Source organism: Citrus clementina, unplaced genomic scaffold (genome assembly GCF_000493195.1).
Source record: "Citrus clementina cultivar Clemenules unplaced genomic scaffold, Citrus_clementina_v1.0 scaffold_6, whole genome shotgun sequence".
In the NCBI taxonomy this organism is placed as follows: domain Eukaryota; kingdom Viridiplantae; phylum Streptophyta; class Magnoliopsida; order Sapindales; family Rutaceae; genus Citrus; species Citrus x clementina.
In genome coordinates, this window is record NW_006262139.1 from 14,806,116 (window position 1) to 14,821,901 (window position 15,786).

General features: G+C 35.5%; 3 protein-coding genes across 6 annotated transcripts; 2 read left to right on the plus strand and 1 right to left on the minus strand.

Moving 5' to 3' along the window:
- The first annotated feature begins 210 nt into the window (after window positions 1-210).
- LOC18038221 (uncharacterized protein At2g39795, mitochondrial) lies at window positions 211-2,067 on the plus strand. The gene is made up of 3 exons (XM_024182061.1): window positions 211-557; window positions 1,233-1,570; window positions 1,663-2,067. The coding sequence occupies exons 1-3, from the start codon at window positions 318-320 to the stop codon at window positions 1,820-1,822; spliced, it is 738 nt and encodes a 245-aa protein (XP_024037829.1). The 5' UTR covers window positions 211-317; the 3' UTR covers window positions 1,823-2,067.
- Window positions 2,068-3,261: 1,194 nt separating this feature from the next.
- Window positions 3,262-5,370, plus strand: LOC18038222 (NADPH-dependent aldo-keto reductase, chloroplastic). The gene is made up of 8 exons (XM_006429120.2): window positions 3,262-3,312; window positions 3,428-3,583; window positions 3,691-3,741; window positions 3,822-3,898; window positions 4,114-4,201; window positions 4,386-4,661; window positions 4,763-5,008; window positions 5,112-5,370. The coding sequence occupies exons 2-8, from the start codon at window positions 3,452-3,454 to the stop codon at window positions 5,196-5,198; spliced, it is 957 nt and encodes a 318-aa protein (XP_006429183.1). The 5' UTR covers window positions 3,262-3,312; window positions 3,428-3,451; the 3' UTR covers window positions 5,199-5,370.
- A 210-nt stretch (window positions 5,371-5,580) lies between these two features.
- Window positions 5,581-15,250, minus strand: LOC18038188 (delta-1-pyrroline-5-carboxylate synthase). 4 transcript variants are annotated; one of them, XM_024182196.1, is made up of 22 exons: window positions 15,036-15,121; window positions 14,719-14,846; window positions 13,270-13,407; window positions 12,619-12,690; window positions 12,401-12,504; window positions 11,793-11,895; window positions 11,555-11,716; window positions 10,282-10,559; window positions 10,001-10,145; window positions 9,705-9,869; window positions 9,454-9,531; window positions 9,107-9,196; window positions 8,713-8,799; window positions 8,537-8,623; window positions 8,364-8,460; window positions 8,184-8,287; window positions 7,932-8,007; window positions 7,433-7,583; window positions 7,265-7,333; window positions 6,159-6,225; window positions 6,001-6,071; window positions 5,581-5,867 (listed from the first exon to the last, which is right to left on the minus strand). In XM_024182196.1, the coding sequence occupies exons 3-22, from the start codon at window positions 13,327-13,329 to the stop codon at window positions 5,786-5,788; spliced, it is 2,148 nt and encodes a 715-aa protein (XP_024037964.1). In that variant the 5' UTR covers window positions 13,330-13,407; window positions 14,719-14,846; window positions 15,036-15,121; the 3' UTR covers window positions 5,581-5,785. The 4 variants fall into 4 exon arrangements, with proteins under 4 accessions (XP_024037964.1, XP_006429185.1, XP_006429186.1 ...); XM_006429122.2 differs by lacking the exon at window positions 14,719-14,846 and having other exon boundaries at window positions 15,036-15,124; XM_006429123.2 differs by lacking the exons at window positions 13,270-13,407; window positions 14,719-14,846 and having other exon boundaries at window positions 15,036-15,250.
- Between the last annotated feature and the right edge of the window lie 536 nt (window positions 15,251-15,786).

Genomic DNA, 15,786 nt, shown 5'->3' on the forward strand with positions numbered 1-15,786 from the left:
AAATCGGTATCATAGAAACCCAAAAAATAAAAATAAAAAGGACGTAATTGATTGATTGTGTATACTACCACTAATTATTAAGTCAAAAAACTAGTAGGCCCTATAGCCATCCGCACCAGACAACTTTCCTCGGCCCATTAGCCCAATGTTAAGTAAAAATATAATGAACAACACAAAACCCAAAAGTCAAAACCCTTCCTATCACGTGACTGATTTAAAAAAAAATACTAATTTAAAAAGCCTAAAACCCTCGCTGCAAAACCCTAGCATCATCTCCCAAAACCCTCAACTTCAAACCTAAAAAATTTTGCAGAAAAATGGCACTCAACTTGATGCTTCGCAGAGCTTCCTCCTCCGTACTTCCTTGCGCAATCCGCGCCGTTGGTTCTCAAAGAACCTTCCGCAGCGCAGTCTCCGCCGTTCTCAGAGTCGAGAAGACCACTCTCAGCCGGAGAACTTTCATTCCGCTTATTCAACGATTCTCCACGAAGCCGAGCTCTGACGAGAACCTGATCAGAGTAATTGAATCTGAGATTGATTGCGCGGAGCAACCCACCGTCAGTGCTTGCTTTCACTTCTTTACATTTTTTCTCTGCCCATTTACTTCTGTTGTAGTAATTGTCAAATTTTTTTCCCCTTTCTGGGATCCCAGAAAAAGGTTCCATTTTTTAATGTTCTCTTGAAATTTCTTTGCTTTTAATGTGTTTGGTGTTAATTAACTTCTAAGTCACTGTATAATATCAGATTACTGATGTGTTTCTAGAAGCTGTATTTCAAATTTTATACGCGGTAGTCTGAGCATGTGAATTTGATGAATTGATTAGTTGTTTGAATTGTAGTATTTGTGATGATTTAATTAGTAGTTGGCATTAAGAAGAGATGGGCGGTGGTGCCGCTGTATGAAGATTACATTGGTTCATTGAATCATTTGTAGGAAATTTTTGATGTCTTGAAATGTAGAGGTTTATTTTTTGGTAAAGTTCATTGAATCATTTGATAGTTTGATCGGATCCAGGTAAATTTCTTCCAAGTTAGTGCAACGAAATATGAAAATGCAAACAGATGTTTGTGCTTTCCTTTTCTTTGTAACTCTCATTTATATTTGCGCGTGTGCAACTCTTTTTTATGGTGGGATGATGATCGTTGTCTCTTTCTTTAAGTCATGTTGCTGATGAAATATACTACCTGTTACCATTTTGATCTTATTTTACTCTCGTCTTCTGATAATACAGGCAGATGAAATTCCGGACGAGTTTCCTTTTAAAATTCAAGACAATCCTGGAGAAAGGACCATATTACTAACAAGAGAGTACGGAGATGAAATTATCAAAGTGGAAGTTGACATGCCTAATCCTGATGATATTGAGGAAGAAGAAGGTGATGGCAATGAAGACGAGGGGGCTGATAACCGTACTAGCATTCCTTTGGTTGTGAGTATATCGAAAAAGAACGGTACGTGCCTGGAATTTGGTGTAACTGCTTTTTCGGATGAAATTTCAATTGATAGCTTGTCAGTGAAGCAGCCCGAAGCTTCTGATGATCAGCTTGCATATGAAGGGCCTGACTTTGGGTAAGCTTTCCATAATATGATCTGCTTCCTGAATTTCTCATAACTTCAAATGCTTTAATTCATGTTCTGATTTTTTTATCATTTCTTTTCAGTGATTTGGATGAAAACTTGCAAAAAGCTTTCCACAAATATCTGGAGATAAGAGGTATCAAAGCCAGCACAACAAACTTCTTGCAGGAGTACATGATAAACAAAGACAGCAAAGAGTACTTGGGTTGGTTGAAGAACCTCAAGAAATTTATTGAAAAGTGAATTCATTATGAACCCATGACTCTTTTGTGAGTGGGGATAAGTTTATGTTTTAGGTACTGCTATGCATTTGTTCCAGTACTTTTACCATTCAAGTGTACTTTAATTGAACCCCTACTCTGTTAGGCAGGGGGAGATAGTTCAAAGTCAAACAGTGTCACATAAATGTTTTGATTATTAGATTTTTTTTTCTTTGGCTGCTTAATTACGTTTTACAAGCCTCACTTGCGTATTGATGAATTCATTTCTTTCTGTGCCTCTCTAGTTTTTAATCGTTTCTTTGAGACCTTCGTTTGCTGAAATCACGACACCGTCTTGAAATCTGAATAAGATGCATCCCTGGAATAATTCTTTTAAAAAAAAAATTAACAGTTGGACATTTATTATTGCAACTCGAAAGTATTATTTTCGCAATTTTTTTTGAAATGAAAAATTTAGTTATTAGTTTTTTAGTTTGGAAAAGTAAAAACAAAGAACATTAAGGGGTATTTTTTTTTTTAATTTTAAGCGTGTGGATAATTATTGAAATAAATAAAATTTGGACTTCCACTCGAACTCAATCTGTAATTAACCATTTTCTCAATAGAGTTTTCAATAAAAACACTGTTTGGTATTGAGAAATTATGATTTTTAAGAGAATGGTATAGTTATGAATAGAGCTGACAAAATGGTCATGTTCGTGTCAATATATATATATATATATATATATATATATATATATATATATATAATGTAAATACTAAATAATACTATATATCAATACAATAAAATATACATGTTTTTCAATATTTTACAGACTTATACTATTAAAGTTCTAAATGTATATAAAATTCAATAAATGAAACAATTTGTATATGTTCATTCTTTCAAAAATAAAAAAATAAAAAGAGAGAAGCATGTCTAATATTTGAGTTTTGATAATAAGAATTTATAAATTAATTTAGAATAAAAAATATAATCGTGTTATAAGACCCGGACGCAGCCTATTTAATAATTGTGTCAAATTTGATGATTATACCCATTTATTTATATCATTTTCATGTCAGGCATTCGGATCGTATCAAATTTTACCAACCTTGGTTGTAAAATAAAGTTGATAGTGCGTTGTAGATGTGATTTTTAAACAACAATTTTATAAAAGATAGTAAAAGTATTATAGATAAGTGTGAGGTAAAAATCTACTTTATCTTATAATTTACAAAATTAGAATTTACGAACAGTTTTATTATTGTAGCTGTCTAACCAATAACACCAAATAGGACCGCAGAATTAATTCACATGGAACTGTACTTCCTAAAAATGTGTACTTGAAATTTTATCGAGGCAAGCGAAGATCCTAATCTATTGCCGAGAATATCTATGCAAATCGCAATTAACAGCATCAACATAAGCAGAGATCAATACAATTGAAATTGCTTAAGAGTTAGCCTACTGGCCACAAGTTGCCAAGTCTGAAGCAGAAACATCGCAAATTGGAGCTCACAGTCACAGAGGTAAAATAATTTAACAGAGTTCAACTGTGTAAATCTATCAAAATCAGTTCGTTATCGAGAGTTAACGGCATTGTAATAACAAGACCCTTTTCCATTATGTTGTATGTCATCATAGTTTTGGTCATTACTGTGGAAGAATATGAGTGAAAAAGCTCAACATGGCCCTGTGTATTTTGAGCTCAACACTGGGGCTAAAATACCCTCTGTTGGCCTGGGGACATGGAAAGCTCCTCCAGGTGAAGTCGGCGAAGCTGTCATTGCCGCTGTCAAGGTTCTAATTTTATATGTATTCAACGATTTTATCTTCCTACAATTAAATGTCGTTAACTTCATTTTTCAAAGAATCATTGAGGTTTTATTTGTTCTAATGTTGTGCAGGCTGGTTACAGGCACATTGATTGTGCTCATGTTTATGATAATGAAAAAGAGGTGAAATTTTCCTCATATGTTGTGTAAAAATGTATGTATGTGTTCTGTTTTTTCTTGTTCTTATATTTGATGCAATGCAGGTGGGCGCAGCGCTGAAACAACTCTTTTCAACAGGCGTGGTGAAGCGCGATGAGATTTTTATCACATCTAAAATATGGTACCTGTGCCCTTTTTTTTTTACAAAACTTTCATTACTTACCAGTTTCATCTATTATAGCTAATGAAATATTGTACTGTCACCTAAATGGCCAATTTAGATTAATATATTATTGATCACTTGATAATGTATAGAGGGGTGATATTTAACCTAGAATCACATTTAGCTTGTAGTGAGCTTTTAGATTCAGCTGGCTTTAAATCTGAAATTTACAGGTGCTGCGACCTTGCACCCGAAGATGTCCCCAAGGCTCTGAGCAGAAGTTTAGAGCATCTGCAACTCAACTACATTGATTTATATCTTGTATGTCTCCACTACACGTCAGGGTTCTTACAATTTAGCTAAAGGTTTAGTTTGTCAGCCTTTAAGGGAAGGAAAAAAAAAAAAAAGTGGGACATGTTGCTCTTCTTAAGCAGAACTAATTTTGGATGTTTTCATCTTTTCTGATAGTGTTTTGTTTGAATGTTTTGTGACCTTCGAATCACAGATCCATTGGCCATTTAGGACAAAACCTGAAACGCGAGGATTTGAGCCTGATATCATGCTTCCCTTGTGTCTTCCTGAAACATGGGCTGCAATGGAAAAATTGTATGATTCTGGCAAGGCGCAAGCAATTGGAGTGAGCAACTTTTCAACTAAGAAGCTAAAAGACCTTTGTTCATATGCAAAAGTGAAGCCTGCTGTCAATCAAGTGGAGTGTCACCCTGTCTGGCAGCAACCTGCACTTCACGAATATTGCAAGTCATCTGGAGTTCATTTGACGGTAAAACTTCAGGGAATTTCCACTGCTTATTTAGATCTTCAGCTTCATTTATCCATTGATGCGAGATTCAAAGTCATCTGATTGGTAAATTTTTCTCTCAGGCATATTCTCCTTTGGGATCGCCAGGTTCTTGGGTGAAGGGTGAAATCTTGAAGGAAGCAATATTGCAAGAAATTGCTGGAGAACTTAACAAGTCACCAGCGCAAGTAGCCCTCCGCTGGGGTCTCCAGAGTGGTCACAGCATCCTTCCGAAGAGTGTGAATGAGTCTAGGATCAAGGAAAACTTGAACTTGTTCGATTGGTCTATTCCGCCAAAGCTCTTTTCGAAATTTTCAAACATCCACCAGGTAAATAACCTCTGATTTGCAAACCCCATGTTTCAAATTTCTTCTGCAAGTTTAAATGCAGAAAAGCTCATTTATATTGTACAACATGCTTTCTGTGATGCAGCAAAGGCTCCTCCGAGGGACTTTTGCCGTCCATGAAACCAGAAGTCCTTACAAAAGCCTCGAAGAGCTGTGGGATGGGGAAATATGAGATGATTTGTTAGTTTAGCAAACAACCTCATCAAGGAAGATACGTGCATTGCCATTTTTATAAATTTTTTCAGGAGATTTATTTATTTAATTTTTTTTTTTGGGTGCAGCCTTGGCAACTCTCTTGGTTATTGGTATGATTGGTTAGCAGTCTCCAGTCTCAATTCACAATTTTTAAAATAATTTTATTTATTATACTAGTTTACAATCCACATGATCATTGCCACCTCCTTTAAGATCAATTTTATTTATTTATTTTGTATAAGGCAAAACTTTCAATCTAAGCATAAGCCATAGAGCGTACTTTTCCGATCAAGGATTTCACCTTATTGTGGGATTTCTTCCCTTGTTAGGGGTCAGTATATATCTGTAGAACTTAAAACTTCAATTCAAATTCTGAACTTCATTATTGACTTGAGGAAACTTTCTATTACATGAGGCTCTACCCCAAGCAAGATCCAAGTAATAAAACTAAAGATCTTAATAAATAACATCAGCAAAGTGCAATAAATATACACCAGGTAAATAGAGTCTCAGAAGCAGCTAGCATAATATTATACAAATGACATAGTTTAGAACCATAAGTTACTAGGATTGCAAGGCAAGATTCTTGTGGGTATAGACGACTCCTTGATCACCATCTACGACGTGTCCATTCCCTCTCAATATCCTAAATTTACAATGAAGAAGCAAAATCAGGTTTTATGCACTGTTGTAAATACACAATTCATCTGGCATTCTGACGTACATTAAATAAAAGAACTAAAAAGTTATAGAAGAAGGGACGCTCAGGATTCCTATACCATCGAGTAGTTAGCAATCCTTCAACTCCGACTGGACCGCGAGCATGAATCCTGCTTGTGCTTATTCCAACCTGTTACTCATAAAAAAAAAATAATAATAATAAATGAGAACACGTAATCATCCACATCAATACCAGTACTGCAGGAAGGTCATGTACCTCTGCACCAAGTCCAAATCGTGCTCCATCACAGAATCGTGTACTTGCATTATGAAATACTGCAGCACTGTTTACACAAGAAAAATAAGCCACATGGCAAGTTTACCAACAACGATGTGCCACTACTTAGAAAAATATTTGCAGAAATTGAATAGAAGAAGATTAGCAACTGATGCAATCCTTCTCAAGAGAGATGGTAAATACCAATAAATCTTCCAAAATCCCAAAAAAATTTGAAAGAAATGACCGTAATTCAGTTTGGATACGAAGTGAACTGAAAAATTATGAAGACTTAAAATGTCCTCAAAATGAATTTGTTGAGGCACCATCTTCAGGGAGTCCAGAACCAACTTCACTACCATAAGTATCCTACTACCAGGGACCTTCGGTAGTTGTTGGAATTACATATGAACTTGTTTGCCAAATATTAATTATGCCATTACAAGGTACCTGCACAAGATTTTTTTTTTTTTTTTTTGTGGGGGGGGGAGGGGTGGTGGGGGGTGTGTGAAAGGACCTGTAACAGAGTTTTGTAGCTCTCGCAACTGCGATTAATTTGTTTATTATGGTTTTCTTGCTGTAAACAGAATTGAGGAAAGTGTTGGAATAAGTTATTACGGAGCCTCAACGGTCATAAAGCCCAAGTGTCAATAGACGAGCTTTGACCATATCCTGGCTTGGAGAAGGAGAGATCAGAAAAGGAAAAGCAATGTGTTAGGCTGAGAGAATTGTAGAATTATTGAGGTGATAGAATAGCAATAGTTGGAGGCTGTTGCTGTAGTTTAACATTCATGATAAATTGGCAAAAAGAGAAACATGTCTTGATATATTCACAGGAAAAGGAATCCCCTTTTCTTTTATAGAGATACCATGTAAAGTAGGAACAAACAAGGAATGTTGCCAGTGTTACTGATTGCCATTCAATAGGAGAATACAGCAATTAGGGTTTCGGCAAAAGGCATACACATGCTTCCTAAGTGCACAATATCTATAAACAAAGATAATCACAGAAAGTATATCAACAATGATCTTATAGTTTGTGGCTAATGAGATATGACATAATCATGTTTTATAACATCATGATCTGCAGTGCAAAACTAGCTTACCTGTCAACTTGACATAAAAATGTTTCAGCAACTTTTTGATCTTCTGCAACAATGCAATCAGTATGGGCACTGCAAGTAGGAGAAAAAAATAAATAAATAAATTACAATGACACGACCTTCATCTCCAAAAAAAGTACCAAGAAATATAAAATGGTATCTTCAACATGCCTTCCATGTTGATGAATATGGTCAATAGCAGCACGCACATCGTCCACAATTTCAACCGTACAAACCATTGAGTTGTACTCATGATGGAATAAGCGTGTCTCAGGAATTTTTAGTAATTTACTTGCTCTTGGTCCGCCAAATAAACCGACACCTGCAACAGAAGAAACTGCAATTTTGAAACTGCCGCTCTTATGTTCCCCAGCCACAGAAAACATATAACTACATTACTTTCCACCCAAGAGATTTTACAAATTTTTACATTTCATGTTCCTGTTCATGTATTCAAATTTTATTTTACATCTGGACTTGCCACAAAGTAGAATTCCTTGGCCAGTTGCAACCCTTGTCTCCACCTACAGTAAACACTTTGCTTCTTGATTGTGAATAACAATCTTGCAATACAATCAGCCAAGGAAATAACAGTCCATGCCAGCTGTTTAACTTGGTGCCGCTTTCCTATATAAATTAGGACAGTGAAAGTAATTAATGCAATGCATACCTTCATGTTGAAGTTCTACAACAAGCTCATTGAGTGCACCATTGCATGCTAAATCCTTGTGTACCAGAAGAGTTTCCTGGAAATAACATGATAAAAAGAGCTATGAGGCAATTCAATGACAAAAATTGCTTTTGAGATAATCCTGTTACAGTGTGCACGTATAGCGAAAACAGGATGACATCTGTCAAATATTCTCATAGGTACACATGAAGGGAGATCTCAATAATGGCATAAATTGTGGACTAAAACTACCATAGCATTGCAGGCTGCAGGATAGTCTATCTTCGCATCAATAACAATGTTCTTTGCCACATCAAGGTTAGCCGATTTATCAACATAAACATGACAAATTCCATCTGGAAAGAAAAGGCTGAGTTTACTAAACACTTTAGTTTGTAAACAATGACAAACAAGTAAAAAAACCACTCTTACCAGCATGACCAAGTACAGGAATTTTTGTTGACTCCTTGATTTGAGAAACAAGCTTATTGCTGCCTCTGGGGATAACAAGATCTATCACATCATCAAGCTGCAGCAAAACAAAAGTTTGTCAGAAAACACCATAATTAAGGAACAATCAACAATTTTCAAAATTCAATCTCCACCTTGAGCAAATCAGGAATCTCTTCCCTGGAAGTCACAAGTCCAATAAGTTTCTCACCAACAGTATCTGGGATAGCTGAGGTGATGACCTACAATACAAATGAAATAAAAAATACCATAAAGTGACTGACTGAATTGTTTAGTACAAGAATCATAGCCCAGACCCGGCAAACCAAACCTTGTGCAAGATTGCATTTGACCGCATAGCTTCTTTTCCTCCTTTCAGTAGTAGACCATTTCCACTCCGAATGGCCAATGAAGCTATCTGTCGAAACCATTTGGGGGAAAAAAAAAAAAAGGTGGTCAAAATGCCACAATGATAGGAAGAAAACTTAGCTATATGCTTGAAAACCAACTTATAGAATCCAGAAATATTTTTTAATTACTTAACACTGAAAAGACGAACGGCCAATAATAGAAAAAATTAAAGGCATGACGAAAGTTTTCAATGAACGAACATAGTACAAGGGAGGATAATTACAGTCTACCACAAACAACTTAGAAATAAATAAACTCAAAGACAAGCTTTTCAGCATACTTCAGGACATAAAAATATGTACTCTCTCTCTTACCTGGACCAGGGCATCAGGTCGAGATTCAAATACTATCAAGAGGACGCCCAAAGGACATGATGTTTTCTCCAGGATGAGTCCATCCGCAAGCTGGGTGCAAGAACAGTTACCAAACAGTCTAAGTGAGTAACGAACAAACTAAAGAGGCACTTAAATGCTCAATTTCACTTTTATAAGTCCAAACGGCAACTAAAACTTCCATGTTTATTTTTTATACAACAGTGTTCAACTTGAAACCAAAAGCTGTAAAGCAAGCAAATGCTATCATTTTCGTAAGAAGATGCATTCGCACAAATATCCTTGATTCACTGGTTAAAAACAAATAGATTTCTGAAAGGTTTCCTAACCTCTGTTCTCTTTAAAATTTGACCAATGGGTTCTTCCATGTCTGCAAGTATACGAATAGATTTTGCAAGGCTAGAGATCTGCAAAGTACAATAATCAAAATGAAGTACAACTACGAGCTCATCCAAAAGCTATATGAAACAGGTTTTGGTATTAAACAATGCAGTGCCTAATGGAACAATTATATACAAAAACTGAAAAGATGAAAAGTTTGTCCATCATTCAAAAACTCTTATAATTAACAAGTTCTTGCCTTCCCAGGCTTCAGTGCCAAACGTGATACTAGTGATTTCGCATATCCAGCTTCCTGTGCAGCAGCTACATCGGCTTCATTCTCAACCTTAATCAAGCTTTCATTTGCCTCTAAGGCATCAGCTACGTCGAGCAAAATTTTCCTCCTATCTTGAGATTGTAGAGCCTACAATCCAGATAATTTATATAAATACTCAAGCTCTGCCAATCTAACTAATTCAAAGTTTTAATAAAGCATAAACAGAAATCAGAAAGTATAGAGAAAAATGGATCCTGATATAGAGCTTCTAAAATCACCTGAAGCCGTCTAGAACTTTCTCGTGCTGCAACTGCCATCTCACGGGCCCCAACTTGTTTTACCCACAAATGTGCATCTCTATGAAAGAGAGTCCCAACACGCTTTCCTTCAAGTACCTTTATGATGCTGTCCATGGCAAAGCCACTTATAGAAGAGTAGAAAGAAGAGTTAGCTTATCTATGACAATATCATCCACCAAATATGATAATCCAGAGCATTAAGATTGACAACTGAGAAACTAACCAATAGCTAGTATCTAGAATTTTAATTTTAGTCATACCTAGTAATAACAACAGGGATACCGGCGCAAGCTGCACAATAAGCTGCATTGACCTTAGCAGTCATTCCCCCTCTTCCAACCCTTGACTTGTCTCCAAATGTTATTTCTGCTTGGTGTTTTGCTCTTATATATGTATGGATCAGCTTCGAATTTGGCTCACTTGGAGGACCACTATAGAGGCCCTCTACATCACTCAACAGAACAAGAAGATCAGCTTTTAGTTCCAAAGCCAATAATCCTGCCAGACTGTCATTATCCCAAAATATACCAGAAGAATCCTGAAAATTGTTTCTATTATCAAAACTGACAGGCATATTGTCAAATTTAAAAAAATCGAGCAATTCATGCAAACAGAAGGGCATCAAATACATAAAAACAAAGGAAACTTGATCTGAAGGGTTTCAAATAATTCTCCAAGGAGGTGTCTTTGTGAGTCACCTAGTAATACAACAGTAAGTGTGATTTAAGAGTTTTGCACTCTTATCATTCGGTTCAAGGTTTTATAACTTTATAAACAATAACTCTGATGAAGTGTCTTCGTTATGACCAAGTGGTTTGGCGCAACAACAGTTGTACATGCTTTCTATGTTTGGCCATTTTTTTCACTTGAGACATCTTTAAACATCCTGTACCACACCAATAGTATGCATAAATGTGCATGCTAAATGAACTTATCAGCAAGTTGAGTAAATTCATCGGTCCATGCAAGTTTCTAGAAGTCAGAGAATAAAAACATCACTGTCTTTCGCTTATACGTTTTTTTGTTCCTAGATTGTTTTAAGTTCTGCACGAAAGATATGAAGAATTAACAAAGCACCAACATGTTTTGAAGTCTATGTGTTTTAGAAACGTGCATGAGCATAATTTAATACACTCCTAAAAACAAAAGGACATGTGGTGCAAAATGGATACACAATACATTTATTCCAATATTGTTAGCCAAGATTAGAATGTGACCCAAGCCATGTAAGAGCCTTTTAAAAGTAAAAATAAAACATTAATAAGGAGTTTCTTACTCCTAGTTATTCATTATAAAGCTTTGAATAAGCGATGCTACATCAAGAGATATACTTGCTATTTTCTTTTTTATATAAATAAATAATAAGAATAAGAATAATACATCAAGAGACAAATTTCACATAGTAGCATACCCCTTAGTCCCAAAAGGGAAGAAAAAGAAATTACAATAATCCCAAAGGGGAAGAAAAGGAATTTATAATAAAAAAAAAATGCACAAGAAGTTTCATTTTAAATTCAGAAGGGAACAAGATACCTCGTATGGTGCTTTCCTAGTACTAACTGCGTCATTTTCATTAAAAATAGGAATAACCCTCAAATCTAACAATGATTGAACAGTGTCATAGAGTTGCTTTCTGAAATCTTCATCCCTAAAATCACTATCCGTCACAAGAAGTTGGGATGAGGTCACATCAAGCTGCATTAAGAAGGATATGACATTAGCAGTTACAAGAAAGTAGCATTAGAAATGATAGTTGGTATTATATTTTCACCTGGCTGAACAAGGTATCATAAAGAGCCATGAGACTACTCTGCCCAACTGCGGCACAAGCCTTCCCATCAAGCTCATTCTGCGGCTTTTGGAGATCAGCCAAGCTGCAAAACCAGAATTAATTTCATTCCACAGGCATTCATGCCTTCATATTCCTTGACACTGAGTCACTAACCTTAAATCAGAGTACCGTTTAAAGTAGAATAAGTAAATTTGTTGCTTGTGTGTATCCAAAAATACCAAATTCAACATTTCTTGAATTTGTATTTATGCTAAGAGACAAACAGCTTGTATTTATGCATGTGGTAATGCAGATGTTAACTCAAATTTTAGATGCCAATGCAACTGTAAATGTCTTCACGTGTCAGTATGTACAATTTTCAAATTCTACATTTCTCAAATTTTTTCCACTGTAATGACCAAATAATTCGAATTTATCTATGCTGAATTCCCTATTTGCTCATAATCAGCTAGCCAAAATAACTTCTACCATTTGTCAAAAGATTCAATGATAAAACAGATGAGCATATAATGTGCAAGGAGAAAATGGACATGAAATATGTAATTCCAAGAGTTTGATTTATTAAAGAAAAAGGAGACTTGAAGCACCTGCTATTGACCAATTTTCTGTATCTAAGCCTTTGGCGGCCAACACCAACAGCGCCTGAAGAAACTAAAATAATCTCAAAGCCTTGAGAATTTAACTCTTTAAGCTGAAGACAAATCATTCCAAAGTTACTTCGTCAGAACAAAATTAAGTCATAATCTATGGTTCATTTCAGGAAAAACTACGGAGACTTCGTCAGATAAATAAAGATCACACATACCTGCTCTAAAAGAGCTCCAAGCCTTCCCAAAGCTAATCGTCCATCACTTCGAGTAACCACAGCTGTTCCAACCTTCAACGAATTTAAAAAAAGAAAAAAAGAAAAAAAGATCAGCTACCACAGCAATCATGTGAAGAATCAGTTCAAAATTCACTTGAAATCACATCATTTCAAAATCTTACAACCTTAGAAAATGAATTAATGATTACTTATAATTCGTTCTTACCAATGCTATACACAGCAATGAAACCTCACTCTGAATCATATAATAAAGCTAACAAGCAATTGAATCTTTCTATTTTTTTATATAAAAAAATTATTAAGCACTTTTATACTCTGATCTAAAATTCAAAATTATTGAAGCCTGGGAGGTAGATCCTAATGAAGATGATAAAATATTAGAAGCAATTAAAAACAAAGATATCATCGACCAAATTTTTCGAAGTATAACAAGCTTGCTCTTAATTATACAATGAATAAGCACCACATTTAAATTGTTTTAAAAATAAATAACTGAATCTTAAAAAAAAAAAATCAGCGTCCATTTTAAAAAACTCGCTCGCCGCTCAAACGGGAGATGTAGAAATTAGCACGATGCTATAAGCATTGACAAGCCAAAAAAAAAATGAAAAATGAAGGCAGTAAAGAGACCTTAACAACGAGACGCTTAACGTCCTTGACGAAAGCTCTGGAACTGTCCGTTGAGTCCATTTGACGGAAGAAGAAAGCGAGTCACGCTGAGTGAACTCGGAGCGAGCCAGCGAGAGAAGCAAAGGCAAGAGGTTGAAACTGAAAAGAGTTCAGAGCGTGCTCAAGAGTTCAAAGACGAGGCGGCGGTTAGGCGCGTCAATTTGTTGCGATTTTACAAATAAAGGCACTTTTTATCAATCATTTATTTATTTATCACGGAATCTTTATGATTATTATTTTTTGAAGTACGATGGTGGTCACGTCACATCACGTGAACGTAAGAGGCTTTGTGGCTTTTGTTCTCTAGTCTGATTGGATTAGTGGGTCAACAAAGACAAGATTATTGTCAGCCACTTCCGCAGACACAAATGGGTACGTGGCGGCCTTCTACGTGACAGAACATGTAGCATTTTTGGTCATATTCAGTGTCGACAGATTTACAATTTCTTTTTGTCAAAAAAAAAAGGAAAATGAAATCAATTCTTTGTTTTTTTGGGTCGTGATCTGAAAGCATACACCGTTAACATTGAGACACTTGTCCAACAACTAATTGCCGATAAATTTGTTTATTTAGTTTCTAAATCATGATAATTATTATATCATTTTAAGAGATCAGTATTTATCCGCTGCATGTTTACCACAATAAGCTTCCATCAATAATTGCTTTCCTCGACAGCTCATTCAAAACTGTGTGATTGTTATTACCATTTATGATGATTTTTTTCCCCTTTCTTTATATTTTTTTTTCACCATTATTAACTATTGTCAATTACTCTCCAACAACCTTTTCCAAACTGTCAAAGTGATTAAGATATTAATCAAGTGAAGGTGAGATTATTTATACCTAAAAAAATACTTTAAAACACTTAATTTGTTAAATTTGAAAAAAATAAAAATTTCACTCAATTAGACACCCTGGAAAATACCAAATAACCATCAACTTCTCTCATTAATTAGATACTTCAACCTTTGTATTCTCTACACCCATATAAACAATCTTTCTAATAAATCTATTATTCACGGGTTTTCACAGGAAACGCCTAAAGTTTTGTTTGGTCAAAGACTCAAGATTGCTTCAATGGAAAATGGTGCGAAGGGTCATGTTTTCTTGGCATCGGGAACTGGTTTGATTATTTCCCGTTACCTTTAGAAAGAAAGCACAAGCTCTCTCTTTAGTTTACCAGTTTCTAACGAATTAGTGTGAAAATAGACTTCAGATCTTCAACGTATCTCCGAGTTTAAGATATACTTCAGATCATCCCATAATCTTTAAAATACCTATTTAAGTATTATAAACCTCGATTTACATATAAATATTATTTAGTTATGAAACAAGTCCTCAACCATGAATTATCATATTGCTAAGATACATACGTTTAATAGTACTTTCTGATGATCAAATAGCCACACCTTTAAATGGGTGGCAGCATTTCCTCGCCAATGGTAAAACGTACAGAGTCTCAGAGTCTCACCAAGTACTCGGTGCAACGGGCGATAAAAATCGAGATTTTAGTTAGATGGGGGTCGGAATGAATAAACTACAAATTCATGGACGCCAAAATTGTAAAATTCTTAGAGAAAGAGGGTAAAATCAAAATTAATTAGACCACTGGGCCTCAGCTTTCCGGTGAAGGAAATACCACTACTTTTTAACGGTATTTTACTTATTTCGTGAATCGGTATGGCAAGAAACTAACATAAAGTTTTGCAGTGAGCAGTTGGCTTACCTTAACAACAACACGCTTGACGTTCTTGAGGAAGTCACGAGTATGATCTTGGAAAGATTCCATCATGTGTGTGTTTTTGTGTGGGGGAGAGGAAGAAGGAAAAGAGAGTTTTGCAAATTAAAACTTTGGGAGCAAATTATCTTTTGCTCGCGGAAATTTAAATAATAACGAGTGGGCGAGAGGTGAGGCGACTCGAGCACGCAATTGAGGGACGCTGTGACTGGCCACCTGGTTTATATAATGGCGTTATGTAATCATTGGTGATTAATTGATTAAGAAAGCTAAACAGAGCAATTAAATTTCAACAGACGGTCCAGTAACAGCTCGCCACGGCATCTGCATTATACGACAAAACTGCGCCAGCCATCGGGTGATCGGCAGCCGATTCACGTGTATAAAGTCTTCTCGGGTGGGCGGGTCATGGGATGATACGTGTGTTGTATTGTCCATTATTTTTTTAACTTATGTTCTTGGAAAATCTATCCTGTAATCTTAAGTTACGTTCTCTACCGTCCATGTATTTCAGGCGACTGGCCCTTGAGTTTTAAAAAAAACAAAAAATAAAAATTAAATTAAATTAAAAGAAAACAAAACTTTTAAAAAAAAATGTGAAGTAAATTACACACCAATGGAACAATGCCCACGAACAATGAACAAAAGAAATTAATAATTCTATCGTTATCTCTATGGCTCTATGCACCAGTTTGTTGGAATGTGTTTGATTACGTGGTTGATTGAGTTGTTAGAATCT

Bases quoted from the DNA above. Each gene is read 5' to 3' on its own strand.
- LOC18038221 (XM_024182061.1), top strand. From the start codon at position 318: ATGGCACTCAACTTGATGCTTCGCAGAGCTTCCTCCTCCGTACTTCCT. The intron at 558-1,232 runs GTCAGTGCTTGC...CTGATAATACAG, and splicing joins ATTGCGCGGAGCAACCCACC to GCAGATGAAATTCCGGACGA. The intron at 1,571-1,662 runs GTAAGCTTTCCA...ATTTCTTTTCAG, and splicing joins TATGAAGGGCCTGACTTTGG to TGATTTGGATGAAAACTTGC.
- LOC18038222 (XM_006429120.2), top strand. From the start codon at position 3,452: ATGAGTGAAAAAGCTCAACATGGCCCTGTGTATTTTGAGCTCAACACT. The intron at 4,202-4,385 runs GTATGTCTCCAC...TTCGAATCACAG, and splicing joins ACTACATTGATTTATATCTT to ATCCATTGGCCATTTAGGAC. The intron at 5,009-5,111 runs GTAAATAACCTC...TCTGTGATGCAG, and splicing joins AATTTTCAAACATCCACCAG to CAAAGGCTCCTCCGAGGGAC.
- LOC18038188 (XM_006429123.2), bottom strand. From the start codon at position 15,101: ATGATGGAATCTTTCCAAGATCATACTCGTGACTTCCTCAAGAACGTC. The intron at 12,691-15,035 runs GTAAGCCAACTG...AATTCGTTGAAG, and splicing joins TCAAGCGTGTTGTTGTTAAG to GTTGGAACAGCTGTGGTTAC. The intron at 11,717-11,792 runs GTGAAAATATAA...TTCTTAATGCAG, and splicing joins ATGATACCTTGTTCAGCCAG to CTTGATGTGACCTCATCCCA.